At 34.0% G+C, this 23,429-nt stretch overlaps 1 protein-coding gene across 3 annotated transcripts in view; it reads left to right on the forward strand.

Moving 5' to 3' along the window:
* SPATA17 (spermatogenesis associated 17) overlaps positions 1–23,429 on the forward strand; it is a 229,169-nt gene that overhangs the window by 88,105 nt on the left and 117,635 nt on the right. For all 3 annotated transcript variants that reach the window (XM_045397234.3, XM_065541898.2, XM_065541900.2), the window contains one exon: positions 9,661–9,784. In XM_045397234.3, coding sequence (XP_045253169.2) covers positions 9,661–9,784 — 124 coding nt within the window. The remainder of the gene's footprint in view (positions 1–9,660; positions 9,785–23,429) is intronic.

Below are 23,429 nucleotides of genomic sequence, written 5' to 3' on the forward strand. Positions count from 1 at the left end.
TGTATTTTAGTTATAATATTAGCATAGAATGGGAAGTCATAGAACAAATGTATACCTAAATAAACTGAAATTGTATGATAAATAGGAAATTATGTAGTGATAATCTATTACAAAAACAGCAAATTGATAAATAATCATGTATTTTTTAATCACTTTTTTATTACTCCTTTGTAATGCTTTACAGCTCTTTCCATTTCCTTTCCTTCTAAATCTATCCTTTTCCCCTCTTGGAGTTGACAATGAAAAGAATGGAGAAAGAAAATGACTCCAATTTATTTCTCTCTCTCTCTCTCTCTCTCTCTCTCTCTCTCCTCTCTATGACCACTATTTTGTAACAGTTTCTTATCCAACAATAAATGGGATAGTATTCCCTGTGGCATTCATATAAAAATGATTTCTAAGATCAACTGTAAAAGAATTGCTCAATAAATAGTTTCCCAAAACTCATTAGATAATTTTTGAAACGACATGTAGCATCCTGCTTTAAAATATGTTGCTGTCATCCTCTGGTATGTTATTATTGCTTTATGTTAGCATCGAGATTAGTTGAGAGATGCCCCTTGTCTGTGTTGACTGGATTGCATGCAAAAGCAGCGGCAATTATTTTTGCTTTAAAGTGAGGTTAACACATTTTAAACGAGAGACGATGTGTGATGTTTGACTAAAAACAAAATAAACGAGATCATGAAACTCTTTTTATAGGAAATGGGAACTGTAGCTACCTCAATTCTGAACTCTACCCAAAACATAAATGTAGTGTGTTGATCCTCCTCCTCCACAGCTGAATCACTGTGAAGATGGGCAATGGAGAGAATATGATATGCCTTCATCTATCTTTATGCAGAAAAGCCCCCATGCTGTGCCTCAAAGTCACAATCTGTAAAGTCATTTTATTTCACAAAGATGAACAGAGACCTTGTTAATAATATCTGCCCCTTACCAACTTTGGTAGAATGTTGTGAGACTGAATTAATGTCTGAAAGCATTTGGAGCCCTGAAAATAATGTACTATATAAATACATTTTATTATTATTGCTATTATTGGACTTATGTCATTCTCAATTATTTGACATCATACGTATTATCTAAAATTTTACTTCCTTTTAGAGCAACTCTCTAGATGATAAAAAATAAAATAATTTTACAGTGAAATATGTGCATATTTTTAGAAAGAATACTACACAAAAATTCTTTTCAACCAAGTTGATTCAAAAAGTCAGAAGAAGAAAAAAAATTATTTTCATGAATGATCTTTGAATGGAGTCTTATTGCTTTTTATAATCATGCTAAGCAGGTAAATGAAATAATAGAGCAATTGGACAATCCCTTTGTATGATCAGACTAAAGTCATGGTATTGTAATTTTATAACATTGACCATTATCATCTTTTTTACTCTTTTCATTCTCAAAATGTCTTGTCTATAGAGAATAAATTTGCCAGCATTACCCTTAGAGAGCCCATTTAGGTGTGGCCAGGAAACCTTTCTTCTCAAAAGTGCATTTCTGTCCTTTGCTGTTGATGGTCAAAGCCTACCAAAGAGAGCAAGAGTTTCTAGTGAATGATCCAGCCTTATTTCAACACCACTCCTCTCTATCCCTGCTCTCTCTATTTAGTGAAAACTTGCTCACGGTTCAGTTCCCAACTCCAATACCATCACCTCCATGAAATCTTTTCCGATCCCTCTAATCAGAAGTGATCTCCCTGAACTTAAGCACTACGTATATATTTCTTTCACAGACTTATTTTTTACAGTCTGATAAATTATCAGCTATTTTGTTTGCAACCAACTTGAATGCAAGTACTACTCTTTAAACATCTTTATTTCTCTAAATATCTTAAACATGTTTGTGAATATCTGCCTGAATAAACAAATGAGTGTTAATTCTCTACATGGTATTAACTCTTAAAGTAGCTTAGATATTTTTGAAGAGAAACTCTTCTATACTGCAACAAAGGATATTGTAACTAAACATTTTTGTTTTTTTTAACTAGAGGACCTTTCTAAATGTTTCTAAAATGTTAAAGTTTCAACTCTATGTTTCAGAGTAAGGTGTGAAACAGGTGCAACCTGAGTGCTTGAGTTAATGACTATGTGCTACAAAATATTTCATTTTAGATATATTTTCCCTTTGTGAAGGGCTGCCCTAATGGAATTTGCAACACCTGTCAACCAGATCCAGGGAGTAGGTAACCAGTAGCAAAATAAGGTAGATGAAATAAGTGGTGTAAGTTGTTTGACTGACTTAAATTTTGTTTCTAATGGGACTATTTTAGGTATCTTAATACCTTCCAGATAATCTATTCCAAGGTTTTTATCACTCACAAAATATTTTTAGATGTCAAACAGAATCCTAGCATGTAAATGACTTCTTTATGGTTAGTATTTTTATTGTATTTTAGACTCAGCATTCTCTTTTTCCTTTTATGGCTTACTTATTTGGTTAAATTAAGGTGAACATATTCAGAGCAGACAATTGTTAGAGATGAAATGTAAATACATTCAATAAATTTAACTAAAATACTTTTATAATATACCACAGCAGAAACTAATGCCATTTGACTATTTTAATTTTTTTGAGACAGGGTCTTACTATGTTGCTCAGGCTTGTCTTGAGTTCCTGGGTGCAAGTGAAACTCCTGCCTCAGCCTCCTGAATAGCTGGTATTACAGGTGTGTGCTACCACACCCATGACTATTTTTATTTTGAAGGCATCTTACAACAGAAGCACACACTGACTTTACTTGCCATGAAAACAGAATAAGAACAGTACAGAATTGTTTAAATCCATTTCCTTAGAATTGTATTTTTTCTTAAAGATGGTGCAGATGATGGCATTTTGTTTTATTTGAGAAATCTATGTAGTATTATTTATTAGCAGTTGCCTCTGCATCTTTAGGAATTTGTGCTTTTAAAACATTCTTGGTAGAATTCTTTATTTCTTTTTCAAAATTATGATTTTTATGGAATTGTTGTGAAGTACATATTGTGTCTTCTTTGTAATATTTCATAGACTGTCTCAGGGTTCCACCTCCAGAATGTTTAATTAAGCCAATCTGGGGTGGGGTCTGAGAAAGTGCGTTTTTATTAGTTCCAAGGTGAAGTTGATGCTGCTGGTCCAGGGACCACACTTTGAGAACCACTGTCCTAGGCAAAGAGCTGGAGTTCTGGTTCTACCCCCACTTCCCAACAGATGACTTTCACAATGTAGTTTCTTCTCTCTCCTAATTAAACCATCAGGAGTGATGAAATGTACTAGTCGACTGAGAAATAGTTAAAGAGAATGCTGGCACCAAATTCATACTAGGTATTATGCCAAGTGTTTTGGGAGGTGCACATCAATAAATAAACATTATTCTTGACCTTCAGGACCTGTCTTAGTCAGTTTGGGCTGTAGCAGAATTCCAGAGAGTGGCTAAACAAGAGAAATTTGTTTCTCACAGTTCTGGAGACTGGATAATCCAAGACAGGTGCCAACATATCCATCTGGTAAGGGCATTCTTCTTCGTTTGCAGACAGTCATCTTCTCCTTGTGTCCTCACAGAGGGAGAGTATCTTTCTCATGTCTGTTTTTAATCCCATGGCACTAATCCCATTCAATGGGGGCTCCACCTCTGTAACTGAATTACCTCCCAAAGGCCCTACCTCCAAATGCCATCACATTTACGATTTAGGCTTCAACATGTGAATTTGGGGGGACTCGAATATTCAGCCTATAGCAGGGCCTTAGCATTCAGGAGATTGAGCTGGCAAGTCATGCATGCATACCTACAACTATAATGTATTGCAGAAGGTAATGGACATATGAAAGAAATAAAGGATTCATAATCAGTGAGATTATGACAGTGGGAACAACTAAAGTTTAATTTTTGTTGAGGGGATCTATGAAGCCTTCTTAGAGGAAAGGATGGAGATTTTGTGCTTTTGTTCTTGACTTAAAAAAAGAGAATATAAAAATTATAAAGATTCTGTTTTTAGTATTATATTTTGAAATGGGCAAGAAAAGCAAAAAGAATATGTGTCCATCTTATTAATAATTTTCATTATGGTGAATAAAGCATTTAATGAGTATACTGAGCAAATATTGAACTGCATATAATTGAGTCATTTATATAATATGTTATATATCATACATATTTTTATATATTAATGTATTTATTAGGATTATGAGTTTGGATATTTTATATCACTTGTGGAAATAATATAATTTTGAGCAGAGTGCTCTTGTTCTTCAAAAATATTTTATAGAAATATATTATTTTTCTCCTTTGGTACAGACATTAGACAAAATCAAGAAACAGTTTAAAAAGAAAAAAATGTAACAAGGAAAAGAAAATCTGCAATGCAAGAAAACATGAATTATTACATGATAGGAAGTAATCATTACCATTCATTTGGTCTCGGGATTGAGCAGGATTATATACTTGTTTTTGCAGTAACTTCTCTGTAGTTCCTATCATCATTCATATACATAAACCTACACACTTATATGGAGACAGTAGTCTTTTAAAAATGTTTACTTATTCATTCAAATAGACATGGGCAACATAGACATAGTCTTTATTTTTTACAGAGTTTGCAGTCTAGTAGGGAAGACATATATTAAACAAACAAATATATCCATAAATGTATCATTATACATTTTATTAAGTTATATGGAAGAAAAACAAAATTACGGTGTTTATGAGTGAAAAGAACAGTGAAAGGAGAATTCAGATTGCTGTAAAGGAAATCCAAGGCAGAAAATACAATTTAAGTGAAGATCTTGAGGTAGAAATAAATGGTTTGCTAGGAAATGAAATATAGCCATTGTGACTGAAGCATAGTGATTCCGGGAGAGAGTGATATGAAGTAAGAAGGAGAGGGAAGCAGGGGTCAATACTAAAAGGCCTTATAGGTTTGTATTGTGTGTTAGTTGTATTGTGCCAAATAGCTTTTAAGCATCTTTTCAGCTTCAGTCTCTTTTTATACATTAATGTTGTACATTAGAATTATTTACTTGCTCAAAAAATAGCAATACCGGCTCAATAAGGGTTAGAAAAAAGAGGTCATAGATGGAAGTGTCATAGATGGAAATATCACTGAGACAGTGATTTGTTGCATGAGATTTATTGGGGAGCAACATCTTTAAGAGAAGGGAGGAGGAAGGTTGAGGGAGAAGTTGAATTGCATCAGGAGGTCTCAGCTCTGGGATCTGGATGGCCCTTTATATTGGTCCCAAACCAAGACAAAGGCTCTGGGCCTATGTACTCTGTCAATTCCCAGTCATTGATTGAATCCAGGCTGAGGGCAGGATAACAAAATCTACCTGGGGCAGGGCAACTGATTTTCTCCAGTGAGATATAGTTATGAACAGTCAGCAGCCAGCACTCCTGGCAGTTGGAACTTTGGGTTTGGTTCTGTAGGTAGGAATGAGACATGATGAGCTCCTGCAGTCCTGGCCACTGCTTCACAAAGAGCCCCATAGTGATGTGATATAGCACAGCAGACATGCTTGTTGTCTTTTTGTGTGTGTGTGTGTGAGATGGAATCTTGCCCTGTCACCCAGGCTGGAGTGCAGTGGTGCAATCTCGGCTCACTGCAACCTCCGCCTTCCGGGTTCAAGCAATTCTCCTGCCTCAGCCTCCTGAGTAGCTGGGATTACAGGTGCCCACCACCACACCCGGATAAGTATTCATATTTTTAGTAGAGACATGATTTTGCTATGTTGGCCAGGATGATCTCGAACTCGTGACCTCAGGTGATCTGCCCGCCTTGGCCTCCCAAAGTGCTGGTATTATAGGTGTGAGCCACTGCACCCGGCCATGCTTGCTGTCTTTAGCCACACAGGTTATCTTCAGTTTTGCAAGGAGAAAGCATCCCTCAGATAAGTAGGTGGAGGACAGGGAAAGGAAGAATTTATTTGCATGGTCTTTTCTGTCTCCTATTTTCCACTTATCAGGGTTTACCCCATAACCCATGCCTCTTAGGAAGCCATATTCTATGCTCTGCATTGTGAGATTTCATTCATAAAATAAACTCTCATCAGGAGAAAGAAAGGAGGAGACAACCAAGGGAATTAGAGAAAGCATATCCAGTTGAGTAGGTAAAGCATGTAGCCTAGTACTTGGCTCATAGTAAATGTTCAATAAATAGCTAACACTTACATAGCACCTTACTGTGTACCAGCCAATATTTTGAGCACTTTACATTGATTAACTTATCTCATTCTCACAATAATTTAATGGAAAAGATACTAATACTAATATATTTACATTTTACAAATGTGGAAATTGCAGCTCAGAGGGTAAACAGCTAGTGAGGAGCATAGCAGAGCTGTTATAACCAGGTGCCATTTCAGAGTCTATGCTCTTGGCCAGGTGCAGTGGCTCAGGTCTGTAATCCCAACACTTTGGGAAGCCAAGACAGGTGGATCGCCTGAGGTCAGGAGTGGCCAACATGACGAAACACCATCTCCACGAAAAATACAAAAATTAGCTTGGCGTGGTGGCACGCTCCTGTAATCCCAGCTACTTCAGAGGTTGAGGCAGGAGAATTACTTGAACCAAGGAGGCAGAGGTTGCAGTGAGCTGAGATTGTGCCACTGCACTCCAGCCTGAGTGACAGAGCAAGACTCCGTCTCAAAAAAACAAAACAAAACAAAAGCAGAGTCTATGCTCTTAATCACTCTACTATATTGTGGCTATTATTATTGCTATCATTATTAGAATATGTAAATACTTTATTATCCCTATAAATATCATTAGCAAAATACATTCAAATATGTAAAGCTTTTCAAGAGTTTCAGTAATTTTTATCTTTATTTTAAAACTATATCAGAAAATGTTTTATAGATATGAAAACAAGGCAGAAAGTCTTGCAACTTATTCAAGTTTCTTTATATGGTAGAAGACAGGAATATAAGATAAAAGAAAATATGCATGGCTAATTCAATAAAAATATATTCAGCATAATATTTCTTGTGTCAGGAAGATGACAGCCTGGTCTGGAGTTAGAAAATCTGCAAACACAGAGGTTCTAATTCCATTTCTGCCATTAACTTATTTGTTAATCACAGTAGGTCATTTAATCTCTTTATGTGTTTCTGTATTTGCAAAATAGAGTAATTAGTAAAAGCTATGCCATATCTATCAGAGGGCTTTTTTCTTTCAGGATAGAAATGAGAAAATACATCTGAAATGTAAAAACAGAAAAACAATAGATTTAAATGTCTTAGAAGTACTGCATTTTAAAAACCTCCACATTAAAAATATAGGTAATTTTTATAATTTTGTAGGGAATCCTAGTTAGAATGGTTTCCATCCTTTTATCTTTAATGAGATCCTAATTTTTATTGCATCCTGCACACTGAGCAGTATCTTCACCCTGCTGATATAACAAAAATTTATATATCAAGAATAATTTATTTAGCAATTCCTACTTCATTGTTCAACAAAGAATGTTTGACAAAAATATTACTGCCTTGTTCAGTATATCCACACACTCTCAAATGTTACAAGAAATCAATTTGGAACCTAAGAATTGATTTTTTTCAATAATTGGATGAATTTATTAAATTAACTACTTCTGTGTTTTGAGATTACAGCAGATGAGTGTTTTTAGTGTTTCTTACGTGTTTTCTTTATACACTGGAAAGTAACATTGTTTTCCATTATCTCACAGGTTTAGTTCACTGTGCCATGCCACTCTATACATACTGTTTTTATTTTACATTTCCATATTCTGAAGATGAACTGTTTTTACTACTTAAAATAACTTGCACTTTTGATTTTGTGTCCAAGTTCTATGTACATCTTTGTACCTTACCCATTCATATATGTTTTCAATTATATTAGGCCTTTCTTCTTATATAAGACCTTTTCATATTTATTAAATTATTTATAGAGCACAAACTTCCCTATAGATTTTTTTATTTTTATAATTGCTTAGAAAATTACTGTACTTACATTTAGAGTAATATAAAATTAGATACATGCATTTCTGAGTAATTATCTTTACAGTGGTAGTTCTCTGGTTAATTTTTATTTTTTTCATAATAACAATAGTAAAGATTAAAACAAATAATATATTCACTTTTAATGTAACATATGATTGTTATTTTTCCTAGCAAAAATTCTCATTTATTCATATGTAACTGCCTTGAAATTTGTACTTTAAGGACAAAGAAAGGTCACCAATCCCTCTAACTCCTGGTTCTTTGTCAAAAATGGACACAGTTAATGAGGTTTGTTTGGTACAGAACAAATTCTCAGACACAGATAGAGATCCTTTCAATGGAAACAAATTTGTTTGGCTTTACCAGGTTACTTAGCGATTAATAATAGCCTTGAGATGCAGGTCAGAGAGGTCATTGTACCAGCTTGCCAACACAATCTAAACGTGCAGCTAGCCTGGCTCTGTGGGCGCAGAAGCCCCCAAAATACTATGCATAAAGTAAAACAGGCTATTTTCTGACTCCTTTTTTTCATATTAATAAGCAATTTTCAAGAGAAGGGTGGCAAAATGGGGGCCATGCCACTCCAAGTAATTCATTTATTTTGCAATTTAATCTTATGTTGAAAAAAATTGCTCTGCTGCAATAGCATAGCTTGGTGATTTTTAAACGTCAGTGTGTTTCATAAGTAACCTTGTATGAAGTATTGTATTGGTAGCCTTTAACAGAAAATTGCAACAAAAATATTTCTAGACATTGAAGTAGAAAGGAGAATCTCTTTTATTTTTTGAATTTTTTCCTCTACTTTCCTCAGATATCTTTGAGAAAAATGCTCAGATAATTTATTTAAAACTTTACTTACAGAACTAGACACTAAGTTACATACCTACTTTAAAAAAAAAGTATAGTACAATTTCAAAACATTATTTTAACACAAAGAGTTAAGTTTTTCCTTGAAAATAAAGGATTTATTTTTCTCCATATTTGATATCATAATCTGTTTAGCAGGTGTTTTCACATAGTATACTTAAAAGCTTTTTTTGTTTATATTTCTTAGATACACATAAATAATGAAAAGTTTCATTATTTTAATAGAATTTATTATGCCTAGAAAAGACTTGCACTTTCTCACCTGATTTAGCTTTTATTCGAATTATCTACATAATTGGACAAAATGTCAGCCTTTGTTTGAAGTGCAAGATAATATATGTAATCTTATTGGTATTATTTGAACTGTCAACTGAAGTAAACCTACAATAAATTAAGTGTATGTATAAAACCTGTCACATTTTTAAATTTAGGCCATTAGTTAGTATGCAAAATAAATGATTAGAGATTTGAAAATACAAATCCAAAATGTAAGGGAAAACAGTAGCTCAGATGCTTTCTTGGGAGATTTAAATATGTCCAAAAAAGTTAATCTTAAAACAAAAAACCCTGATAATTTGGTAAGACACACTTTGCATTTGATATGAGTATTTTCTCAGCTTTGAATTAATTATAACATACTCATTTGATCTCAAAAACTTAATCACCAAAATATCACATAAATGCTTTCTAAATTTTGCAAAGATTCTTGTAGAAAATGCAGGTGAGATAGACTACACCACTGATTTGGATGGATATGGATGATGGTTGCCCCTCAAAAAAAAACTGATTTATCATCAGTGAAAGAATTAAAATGTGAACACATAGTATCATAAATAACTACAGATGGTTTTGATGCAGGAAGGCACTGGAGGAGTTTGCAGAAATGAAAGAAAGAGAAGAGAAGAAAGCTAACCTCGAAAGGGAAGAGAAGAAAAGAGATTACCAAGCCCGAAAGATGCATTACCTCCTCAGCACAAAGCAGGTTGGTCTACCTGTCCCTGACAGCTCCTGTAAGCCACTTGGGCCCCTAGCCTGACAGAGATAAACTAGCAAGCTGAATGGGACACGACTTGTTGAAAAGATATCACAAAGACACTACTTCGAGTTCAATTTCGTGCTTCTGTGTAGGTGCGCGCAGGCACCATGACTCGTCTGTGACAGCAGCTTCATAGAGGCAGCCGCTTCGATGCTGGCAGAAAGGTCCAAGTCAGCAGTGTGATCTGCCACGGTGATAACACAACACGAAGGGCATAACCTCGCTTTCAAAACTCGTTCTGAATGGCTTATTGTTGTGTTGTGAATTGATCAAGAACTAACAAGTTATTAGGCTGAAGTGGCTTTCATGTTTTCTCTTTTAATTGAGCTAATGTTGAGATTAAAACCATTTTTTGACCCTTTCTAAATTTTGATGGAAGTTTTCAGGTAAAACTTTTAACAAAATTGCTTCAGCAGTTACATCTTCTTATAGAAATATAAGCATGAAATTTGGAATACTTAGACATTTATTTTACAATGCTTGCTAAAATGTCAATACCTTGGATTTTGTCCTGGTTACTAGGAAAGAATACATGGCATGTGGAATAGTCTCAAAAAGAAATACGGTTTTAAAAAAACATGAATTTGGGGGTTGAGATGTGTTTTGTTACTAGGGAGCTAGTCAGGAAACTAGCAATCTCTGGGTTTTTATTTTTTCTCACAGACCTTCAAGTCCTATGTTGTAGTTTTGGCCAGAGTCACATAGTCGAATGTCTCCAGGCAGGGGCAAGTCAAGTCCCAGTGGTGAAGGGTGAGCCCCAAGACTGAATGTCATCCTTAGAGGCATCCAAATTAAAAAAATATATTAAATCCTGGGCTGGCCGTGTACATTTGGAACGTAGATCTCCCTCTATCTCTAGCTTCTGCTTGGTAGTCTAAATATCAATACTTTTTAATCATGGTGACTATCTTCATGTTTACTTGGATTTGTGTAGCTGAGTTATCTTCATGTGACAGGTAAGGAAACAAACTCAGAGGTGTTACGTGGCTGAGTTAGAGATACAAAGCTAGTAGAAATAGACATGGCACTCGGCAATCTAAGGTCACTGGACTTCAAATACTTAGGCAGTAATTTAAAGATACTTTCAAAAATTAAAAGTCAAAATATTTTAACTTTTCATTAAAATCTATGGTAGTAACAGTTTTAGTTGTATAATTGAAGTGCTACCTTTTTATATAGAATTTCAAATAAAAAATTCATTTTTGCAGAAATTTTTTAACTTTAGTTATTAGTCATTTCAACTTTCATTAAACTAAGCATACTATTAATACCCTTATTTCTTTAAATCTGGTATTTTATTTTTTACAATACATTTGTTAATCGTAGTAACTCTGAACATCTTTATACTCTGAATCTTTCTTAATATGAGTTCTAGTTGTGCTAAGTATACTTATGATGGGTATTGTAATACAGAAAGCATTTTTTTATATAGTGAAACCATTTTGTTTTTTTTTAAGAGGGAGCAAAAAAGAGTCTTACCCTGTTGCCCAGGCTGCAGTACAGTGGCGTGATCTTGACTCACTGCAACCTACGCCTCCTGGATTCAAGCAATTCTCCTGCCTCAGCCTCCAGAGTAGCTGAGATTACAGGCACCCGCCACCACACCAGGCTAATTTTTGTATTTTAATAGAGATGGGGTTTCACCATGTTGGTCAGGCTGTTCTTGATCTCCTGACCTCAAATGATCCCCCCACCTCGGTCTCCTAAAGTGCTGGGATTAAAGGTGTGAGCTACCACACCTGGCCTAAAATAGTGAAATTGTATTTAACTGAACATTTGTTAATTCTGTTTTATTCAAGGTTGTTGAGATACTGAGTATCTAGTGAAATGATTTAGAAAGTCCATGAAGACTCAGGTTTTTTTTTAACTAATAAAAATAATCTGACAGCAAATATCTATGGAGTGCTTATCATGTGCCAAACAGTATTGTAGAGACTTTCTATGCATTATTTCTTTAATTAATTTCATTTCATTTCATTTTTTAAATTAAGCACCTGGTTTGACAAAGAATTTTCACAAACCTGACTAAAACACTTGAATCATAGACCTTAATGGATTTTCAGATATTACCATTGTGTTTTAAGTATATTTGTATTAACAAATACAAGCTGTCAATGCATTTTTCTCCTTCTTTATACCATATAAGCCGCTGATAATATCAATGTGTGTAAACTTTAGTGATCCCTAGTCTCCAAAACTCCTTGGCATCCAATAAAATAATTATTTTTGAGGCACTATGGCAAGGTTGAAAGAACCCAAATATTGTCATCAGACAGAGCTGAGTTGACATCCCAGCTCTCACACTAAGGGTAATATATTAGGAGATTACCTTCAGTTTTCCGAGCCTCTGCTTCCCTCTGCATTTGTGGGATAATGAAACCCATCTTGGAAGAATGTTATGAGGATTAAATGTCATGTATTTAAAACAGTGCCAGACCGTTAGATGGCATTCAGTAAATGGTAACAATCATATTATTAGAATTTAACCACAGATAAACCTAAGGTTTTCTTCTTTAATTTTCTTCCATTAATCTTACCAATTGGAAGCATTCATTTTCTCATTTCCTTTCTTGGCTTTCCTTTAGTTATTAATAAAAAAATTAGTTAGAAATCTCTATGCTGGTGTCCCCCACCTCCATTTGACACTTGACTTCACAGACCTGAGGACATTACAGGTGAAACTGTATTCTCAAATTGCTTCCCTTGGAGAGAAATATTACAAAAATAACAGGGATTTTCATTTGGACCTGGCCAGTTGGTAAACTTCATCATAGTGATCTTAAGATTTGATCACAGGTAACTAGAGATGAAAAAACAACCCTTTGAACCTATGGAGCCACTTTTATTTCCAAGACAAACTTTTTGTGTGTGTGGTGGTAAAATAGAATAGCTGTGTCATCTTAGTCTCATCTGTTCATTTTGTTCAAGGGATTAGTTGTACTGACAGAATGATACTGGAAAGTTCATATGTTCTATTCCTTATATCCCAACAGATTTGCTTTACTTAGCTTTTAATCAGTATTTTTTCATCATGATATAAAAAAGTTGACCTTTAAAACATACTACAAGTCACAACTATTAAAACAAACAGTCTCCATCTAAACAAAAGTATGCAACACTAAGATTTAATAAATACAACAAACATGAATCTTAACTTAAATTCACCAGTTAATCACTTCCAATAATATTTTTGAGTACCTGCCATCTAATAGTAGTGTGCTAGGACTTTAGTATAAATATAAACCATTTAATCTTTAACCACAAAAAGCGCTGAGCCTAATTTCAGTCTAATGTCAATTTTTTTGTAGATGGAAATTGCCAACTTTTCACTACTGCTTATATGGGCGATCTCACTGAAATTAATAACTATTTATACTTATGATTTTGCTGATGTGCTATTTTATTTTAATAAAAAACAACATAACCTTCCTTCCTGAGCCTAAGGAAGATTCAGAGAATAAAAGACACATATTTCAATCTGAGTGTTGTTAGTAATTTTTACAGCATGTCTGGGCTATTGGGAAGAAATTAAGCTGCAGATTTTTAAATATTCCTTACTTGGTTGTTTACAAATTAATTTCATTGTTTGTTTTAAGATTTTGATTTCAAATTATATTTGTAGACCTTTAAGTACAAATAAAAGCCAAATAAGAATTAATAATATTTATTTTAAAAAATTTGTATCAATTTTAACGTTCAGTGCCTGCAGATATTTGAAAATTCTCCAAATAAATATTCAAGTTTGAATAATTTTATAAAAAGTGTGTCAGGATAGGAAAAGCTTTATTGATCTGCTTAAAAGGAATAAATCTAATAGCATTTTTAGCTAAGAGGGGGACATTATATTGATGATTTATATTGGCGATTGGTGATTAGGAATGATGTTAGTATGGTTTATAGAATAGTAATTTTTACATTACATTTTTATTGTTCTAATAGCTTACTTTAGATGAGTAGAAATAAAACATTAATTTTGATAGTGCTTCATAGAAGATAATTTTGTAAGTCAAAATTGTATTTGTGAATTCAGATATAGATGGTGTAAGATTGAGTTTTTTAATGTATTAGTAATTTTAGGATGATTATGCTGGTATACTCATATACTCATATGCTGATTGCAAAGTTTTAAAGTCAGGTTTAAGCCTATATTTAGTACAAATTCAATGTATACCTTAAAATATTACCAAAAGCTATTACTAATTTTTGATGGTATTAATTATCTCATCTTTATTCAAGCAAATATGTTAGCGCTAATAGAAATTACACAAGTAAATAACTAATATTGCAATGAGTGAATTAATAGACCCCTCAGGGTTTTATTAATTAAAAAGTTCGAGTCATATTAAAACACCTTTTGTATATGTTTATTTCAATCAGAAAGCTGAATATGGTAACTTATTTGCATAAATAATCAATCACCATTTACTAGTAGTAATAAGGTTAATTTGTTGCTACAGACATAATAGGATTAGTCAATTATATTTCCCAGAAAATACTATTTGTTATGCACCCCATCACCTGTAAAACAGGATTGGGTTTAGCACCCTTATTAAATGAACACATCAAAAAATCTTTGTCCCTGTAAAAGTTTTATGAAAGGAAGGCTAATTTTGGTTGATTTGGATAAAGTAAAATGCAAATATTGCTTCCATTTGTAAATTTAATTTATCTTTCTCTAAAGATTGATTACTTAATAAAGTTATTTATTTTGATTCAGTAACTAGTCAAACTAAATCTAACACATATAAGACATATTTCCTTTGAAGAAAATCTCATTTGCAGATTTGTTTTATTCCAAATAAACTGACTTTCATTCCCCTGCCCTTGTTCTTAGGTAATAAATTATGTTGTCTGCTCCACCTACTGGTGGATATATGCAAAGGCCTATTGTTGGATTTAGTAAAAGATGCCTCTAAAGTATTGCCAGAATTTTTGAGAGTCTTCCTGGAGATTAGAAAAATTACAGACAAATGTAAAATTCAAGATCCAAATTATGAAAGGTTAGTTTGGAAATATTGGTTATTACATAGAATTATACACGGTAATAGTTATCTTATTAGTAAAAATGTTACTCTGTTTTTCATTTTAATGTGATAATAAAAAGGTAAATAAACATAAAATATACATATAACTCAGTATAACTATGTCTATTTTATTTTAGTGTGGCATTTAAGAGTTTACACATATTGAAATTAAAACTAAAGTGGAAACAAATTTACTTCAATTAAAATTGTTACATGTATATAATGGAACTAGTTTTCATGTCATAATTTATACGATAGATTTTTGATGTTTTTCCTCACTCCCCACTAAAGCAGTGAAAATATTACTGAAATAACTATTTTATTTATTATTTTAAAAAGATCCTATACTGTGTTTAATACTGATAAAATTTTACTTTGAATTATATTTTTGAGGAAGCCAAAACGGTTTCAGCTACTTTTTTCCCAAATGATGTTAAATCATATTTGTATAGAGAAAGACTGTCTTAATTTTAAAAATTAAACTTGGCCAGGCGCGGTGGCTCACACCTGTAATTCCAGCATTTTGGGAGGCCAAGGCGGGTGGATCCCGAGGTCAGGAGATCAAGACCATCCTGGCTAACACGGTGAAAACTCGTCTCTACCAAAAATACAAAAAATTAGCCAGGCGTGGTGGCGGGTGCCTGTGGCCCCAGCTACTCGGAAGACTGAGGCAGGGGAATGGCATGAACCTGGGAGGCGGAGCTTGCAGTGAGCTGAGATAGTGCCACTGCACTCCAGCCTGGGCGACAGAGCGAGCCTCCATCTCAAAAAATAACAATAACAATAACAATATAAATAATAATAAAATAAATAGATAAACTTGACATACCCATAATTAATTGGTAGTCTGTTGATATGAAAAACAGTTTTATAAGACAAATCTTTTTAAAAAAACTTATTTTAATTTCCAGGATACAAATCTTATAAGGTGAAAAATATTTAAATTAGGAAAATTTTAACCGGATGTGGTGGTTCACGCCTGTAATCCTAGCACTTCGGGAGGCCAAGGATGGCAGATCACTTGAGGTCAGGAGTTCGAAACCAGCCTGGCCAATGTGGTGAAACCCTGTATCTATTGAAAATACAAAAAAAATTAGTTGGATGTGGTGGCAGATGCCTGTAATCCCATCTACTGGGAGGCTGAGGCAGGAGAATTGCTTGAACCCGGGAGGCAGAGGTTGCAGTGAGCCGAGATCGCACCACTGCACTCCAGCCTGGGTGAAAGAGCAAGACTCTGACTCAAAAAAAAAAAAAATTAATTATTCCAAATCATTTATTGCTTTCAACTCTATCTTTTAAGTATCTAGGTGGTGAGATCTTACGCATATCAAGTGCTCAATATATGATTATTCACTTTTACTTTGAGATGATGAAGCCCTAGAAAAGTGGCAGCCTTACCATGTGCACCTGCCAACGTGTGTGCGTATGTGTGGGTATGTGTATCTATGTGTCATATGTCTTTGTATATTTGGTATATTTGGAAAGTATCTTTGGGGTGACAGGGAAACTCAAGAATAATGTTAAGATGTACCTGCAATGACTTTCTGGAGCACATATCTGGACCTTATAGACATTATCTCAAAACCACTTTTCTGACTTGAAAAACATTGATTTTGTTCCTTTCTAGTTTCTTAGTTGGACCTTTTTTCCGTCTTTTGTATTTCCATGATATATATACAAAAGGATGTATGCCTTGATACTTATGGTTGCCGATAGTACCCTTATCTTCATTGAACTGAAAATTATATTTATGATCTTTGTGGTTTGATGCAACCTGAGTTTGAGCATTCACATGTTCTTTGTGAAATTTTTCAGGCTGTTATTTTTTTTTCTGTGTGTGTGTGTGTGTATTTTTCTATTTTCTAAATCAGACATCACATTAAACAATCCACAATTCTAAACTATCCCCAGTTAACCAGGATTTTGAAGTAGTTGACTCTTCATCATTTTTTGCTGTCATCTTTCAGTTCATCACCCCAGGTGTCTTTCAAATCAGTCCCTTCATATTTATTTCCTGAACCCTGAGCAATTGTAATAGTCTCTAAAATGATTTTCTTTTTAAGTCTTTTGTCCTTTAACCCAGTATATTTACCACCGTCAGATAAACCTTTCTAACAGAGCATTTTTATTTCATTTATCTTTGCAGTTTGTAAGCCTCCAAAGCTACCCTGTTATCCATAGGATAAAATCCATATTTTTCAGCATGAGCATTCAAAATTCTTTATAATCTGACTTCACTCTGCTATTCAGTCCGATCTGCCTCTGCTCCTCAATATGAGCATACTGACACAGTCTGACTTTATATCCTAGAGAAATTTATCATAAGATTCTCTCTCTCTCTCTCTCTCTCTCTCTCTCTCTCTCTATATATATATATATATATATATATATATATATATATGAGGTAGGTGACTTCTGGTGACTTGTCATATTGTGGAAACTCAGAAGCCTCCCCTCTGCCTCTCACAGAAAAGGAGAAATATGTTACAAGCTTTTTGCTAATACTTTGAATTTTATTGTTACTTTACCATTAAAGATGTATTTCTTTCTCCTATTAAATTTAGATAACTAATTTAGATTATTTTTAGAAAGGAGATATTTTAGCTTTCAGGTTGTCCTTAATGGTATGTCTTAGTGAAAATTGATACATTGTGAACAGCTTCTGATAAGAATGGGAGAGAAAAGTACATTCAGAGACCTGAGGCAATACCTAGAGTATAAAGACCCAAATGGACATAAAGTTGGTAAGAAAGAGATCCAGGGATGCTGAAGGGTGTAATACATTCATGGGATATCTGGGGAGGAAAGTAGGTATTTATGGCACTAAAAAGAATATTAAGAGGACATGCAGAAGAAATGTATCAGTTTTGTCATTTTGCTTAGGGTCACTGCTATTTAGTATCAGTTATTAACACAGCATTCTCCAAAACAAATTCTTAATTCTTACATTCCCTGCAACTTATTTAGCAAACTTATTCAGGAGTTGGAAAGGTCTGGTAATAAGACATAGTTATGGATGTATGGTTTGGGAAGTAGATTCATATGTTTTACATGAAGGATCTTATATTTGGTTTTGCTAACTTCCCAGTAGTTTGTATGAATGTTTTCATGCAGAAAAATTTAACAATAGGAGCTCACACTGACAGAGGCGCCACTCATCGGAATGTGCTAGAGCAGCATGGGATCTTTAGGATGATCTTTCCAGCGTTCTCTTTTAACCGATTAAAGAAATTAAGACTAGAAGATGAAGCAACCTGCTCAAGGTCACACAACTAGTTTGAATACATTCTGTAAAGCTGGGGCATCCTCAGTAAACCATGGTCACAAAAAAAACCTGAGTTAGTCATCTACATCTGCGATCTACATCTGGTTCACCTAAATAAACCCTACATGGAAGGAACTGTATCCTACCTTTATGACTGTCCAGCCATCCTTCTTCAAAGGATATTCACTGGTTTTTCATTGAATTCCCTTTTTTCTCTTTCTCTGAAATGGTTTGGTACTTATAAGAAACATCGATTCTAAGTGAGTTCATGTACAAAGATAAAAACTAGGGCCTGTATATAGAAGCATAAAGAAAGCCAGAATGTAATTTAGATATCTATGGTACCTTATGGTGAATTGCTCAAAGCAATTTATTATATCTATTTTCAGAATATTCTATAAAGCAGAAATTATCTCTCTGGTGACTACAATGTTTGGGACTCTTTTTTTTCCCCCTTTGGACCCTTGGTAGGTTTATTCTTTCAAGATTACATAGAGATCTGACTTACGATCTTTGGATCCATAGTTTAAGAGGCAGGCCCTCAAGTGTGGACATTTGTTCTTAATCCCAAGTGAACAGCTCACATCACAAAATCATCACATAATTTGTTACTATTGGCAGTCTCTGTGCAGAAAGGCCAAGGACTGAACTAGCATGGAGAATGAATTACCTATTAACTTTTACATTTTATTTCCTCCCTCTTTAACATTGTAGTTTTTATTATCCTGTAATATATGAAAGGGATGGCATTATTATCCATTGTCAGTTCTCTTTGAAGAGACAGCGCGAAGTGATTTTTTTAAAAAAAATCTTGTTGTGTTCTCAAATGAATTCCTTTTCTGCTCTTCTTTTAACTTTTAACTCTTGCCATCTTTTAACTACGTCACATCTAAGAAAGAGGCAATAATTTCCGAAAGAGGCAAGAATAAAATAAAAATTAATTAACAGAGAGCCACTTAGGTAGAAAAGTGCCTTAGCTCTTTCCCTTATGTATTTTTTGCTTTTAAGTGTGCAGCATTTTAAAATAAATCATTTAGCAAAACACATTATAAACCTCCCCCTTATGTATGACTGGGAGCAGATCCATGTGTTATGGGCCTGAAGCTTATACAATTTGGGGAGTACACCTTTAAGGATAAAATATGCAAAATTTCAAATACAAGAGGATAAGTTCATTATTTCTTTTTTCTTTAGAGACAGAGTCTCGCTGTGTCACTCAGGCTGGAGTGCAGTGGCGTGATCATAGCTTGAGTTCGTGGGCTCAAGTGCTCTCCTACCCCAGCCTCAAGTAGCTAAGACTACAGGCAGGTGCCACCACACCTGGCTAGGTTTGTTCACATGTTTTGTAGAGATAGGGTCGTGCTGTGTTGCCCAGGCTGCTCTCAAACTCCTGGCCTCAAGTGATCCTCCCGCCTCAGCCTCCCAAAGTGCTGAGATCACAGGCATGAGCCACCACACCTGGCAATAATTTTTATAATGAGAAAGGAAATCATTTCAACCACATTTCAAATTTTAATGGGCTGATACTACCCAACATCTTAGAAATCTAAAAATATAGCATAGTGCTTTAATGAACTGCCTGGCACAGCTCTGGAGCATTTGTTTTCTATATTTTGACTTCATACTCTTTGATTGCTTCTCTTTTGACAATAATATTGTTAAACTTTCTGAAGTGAGAAAAGATGGATTATTTACCATTTTGTTCTGACAACATTGATCTAAATTTTCATTACTATAAAAGTGTTGTATAATGCGTTATGTTGAATATATTTTTGAAAGGAAAGTCTTCCATTTTGTATAGAAAATTGTAAGAATTGGATTCCCCATTTATGATTTACACATCTGAATGTTGGAATAATTTTTTACAGACTAGCTTTGGGCTGGGTACATTTTAAATCTCACTTCTTCCCCACTACCCACAGACTTCCATGGTGAGGCACTTTAGCAAGTTCCTATTGCAATGAAGCCCCTGGCCCTGCTCCTTCATTCAGGGTGCCTCCTATCCACACAGTGGGTGGTAGGAATATTCCTAGGAGATATTTCTGTATTGGGATTGCTAACAAATATTAACTAAATGTGGAAGTGACAGAAACCCCACATAAATATATTTAAACCTAGATTAAAGATGTACCCACCTCATCTTTTTCACAGCCTGATCCCAACATGCCCCCAGCCACTCTCATACCACCCAACCCATGGGAAAGTGTGATAGAGGATGTCAGAGTATAAAGATACAGTGGCATTCACTGATATCTTTTGCAAATTTACAAAAAGCATGACCACATGAGCACATTACCAGGGTCCTACCCTGTGCCTTGGAAGGGGCCTATGAAAGCAAGGGGCCCCAAAGCTTAAGCTTCGTTAGTTTCACTGTTATTTCACCTCTGAGTGGACTCCATTCATGTACTGTGTGAAAACTCTGCTGCTTTTGTTAAACTTGCTCAAATAAGTTTTAACATTTGTTTTAATGTGCTATACATAATCATTGGCATACCAGATTTCAAATCTAGCCTTCAGACAATTAAGTAAACCTTATCATTTTAGGCCTATCTGTCTTTAAAGCTGAAGCACCTAATTTTCTTTGGTTCTTTCTCTTTTTTAAATTGAAAACAAAATTTGGACATCAAACTCAGGATCAGTGTATTTTCATTTAGTAGATTGGGTGCCTTTTTTAAATTAATATATTCAGCTTGCGGTAGAGATAGTTATTAGGTATTGAAAAGACCGAATATATTTTGTAAATGTATATATATGTATATGTATACATTTGTATGTGTACATATGTATATACATGTATACATGTTATGTATGTATATGCATATATACACACAAATACAAACATATATAAAATTTCAAATACAGCCTTAATAAAACATTCAAAAGCCAGAAAAGAATTAGAACGAAGTACATAACAAATGTAGCTCCCATTTCTTACCTCAGTGTAAAATGTTCCTCCACTTACCCCAGAACACCATATTTTAAATTGCATTGTATGCAAACAATTTATACAAGGCAATTGAAAGTTAATTAGTATTTACTCATTTCTATTGGTTTCATATAAAACTCCTATTGGCCCAGCACAATGTCTCAAGCCTGTAATCCCCAGCACTTTGGGAGGCTGAGGCAGGCAGATCACTTAAGACCAGGAGTACAAGACCTGCCTGGGCAACATGGCAAAACACCATCTCTACAAAAAAAAAAATTATCCAGGCATGGTGGTGCATGCTTGTAGTCCCAGCTACTTGGGAGGCTGAGTGGGAGGCTTGCTTAAGCCCAGGAGGTCGAGACTGCAGTGAGCCATGATCGCGCCACCATACTCCAGCCTGGGCAACAAAGCAAGACCCTGTCTCAAAACAAACAAACAAAGAAACAAAAAAATCCTACAGTTATTGTCAAGTTAATCACAATCAATTCTATCATTTTCTTCATTGGTTAGAAGAGACCAAGCTTTTGGTGGTTCCTTTTTTATCACTAATTAAATTTATAATATAGTGAAATCCAAATCTTAGAAACACAAGCAGTTAGGTCATTTCTTTAACTAGATTTAATGAAAGAAATGGGGCTGTAATAGTTTTGTAGATTTAAATTTTTATTTCTATTACTATTATGGCTATTTTTCTATTTTGGGGACACTTCAGAAATATTTTGGATTGAGCCCAGTCATGAGTTAGATGCTATTATCTATAACTGATAAATAATGAGTTTGTGAAGTTTTTCAGATTATGATTTGTCCTAGCTCTTCGATAAGATTAGAAGAATAACTTTACATAGATATCCCAGTGTCTCTGATATTTAATCCCCTTGGATTGAAAAACTTTGTAATCTTTCTGTTGAGTATCTGGCAGCCAGATTTTTAAATTTCAGGCTCTAGTCTAATCCATTGTCTTTTTCCTTTAATCTTTCTCTTTATTACCCTCCCTACTCTGTGAACCCTATAATGAAATACACTATGTCCTTTATATTAAAACTAGACACTTAAGGAGAGAGATTATACTCCCAAATGTTTTCTTAAAATAAGCTCTTAACTGAGTCAATGGTTAAGATACTCAAACATTGACTAATGTGACTCATGTGGTCATTAAGATCACTGTTAAGATCATGAGTATTTAACTTCTGAGATCAAAGTATAGTCCAACACAAGAAATAATCTATGATTTTTGGATTTTATGCAATATAACGTATGTAAATATTTTAGAAGACACAGGAAGTTTGCTTATTATATTGCGTATTTGTTACAATCACAAAACAAACAAAACCAAAGAGGAATTCCAATTTTTTACTTAAAAAATATAAAATTGATTTCATTTTGGTGTGATATGATTTTAAGTATTTTAGTGTAAAATGGCAGACAGGTTTTCTGTAAAACTAATGATCTTGTCAATTGCTGTCTCTATCTACTGTATCTTTTGACAGCTGGAAATATTTTACTCAGCAATGACTTTCGTTATTCACAAAGTATCACAAGAGACAGTAAAATAAAAGATGAGAAAATGAAGATGTGGAGAAGAGAGAAAGGGAAAAGAATCTTTCTTTAACTTTTAATTTGTGAATATCTCTGAGTGTAAAATAAATAAGCTGCATATCTCAGTAGTTAGTATTATGCTGAAAAGAAACTCTTGCCAAAAAAATTTTTTTCTGAGTTTAGAGAAAAGTTACATCTACAAGGTGCTTATATAAGGAAAAGCATTCCTAATTTAGTCATCCCCTTAAGGGCTTGAATTTCAGAGTTTTTTCTCAAGTTTATTCAGCAATATTTTCCATTAACTTTTAAATTAATTCATGTACACATATGTATGCATATAATTTCTGTTCTAACATCCCATTAAATAAATGTCAATCCCCTAAAATAATATAATTTCGTTGTATTTATAATACGTAAATAATGTTAATTATTTATATTTATGTTCTATGTACATAAGTTAACTTATGATCATCTGTCTTGGTCTTAAATTCACGTCACTGAAATGATTCAATTTATTTTACCTATTTTTTTTGTTTATATGTAATCTATACCAAAATCAACCTCCCTGTTTGCTATTATTTCAATATTAAAATTTTTGAGTTTTCCTTGCTTTTTCAAGGCAGAGTTTTCCCTTTTCCCCCTCCTATATCTTAATAAAGCATTTGCTATTGGTTGTATGGTTATAGCTACCTCCCTCTAAGGTAGGTGAATTCATAAAGGGCAATCACGCCATTTTGATACCTCCAGTATTTCATACCAAAGTAGGCTCTCAAGAAATGTTGATTAACTAATAAATGAATGGTTTATGTACATGCCCTAATTCTGATTTATAATAATTTT

Source organism: Macaca fascicularis, chromosome 1 (assembly GCF_037993035.2).
Source record: "Macaca fascicularis isolate 582-1 chromosome 1, T2T-MFA8v1.1".
NCBI classification, from domain to species: Eukaryota; Metazoa; Chordata; class Mammalia; order Primates; family Cercopithecidae; genus Macaca; species Macaca fascicularis.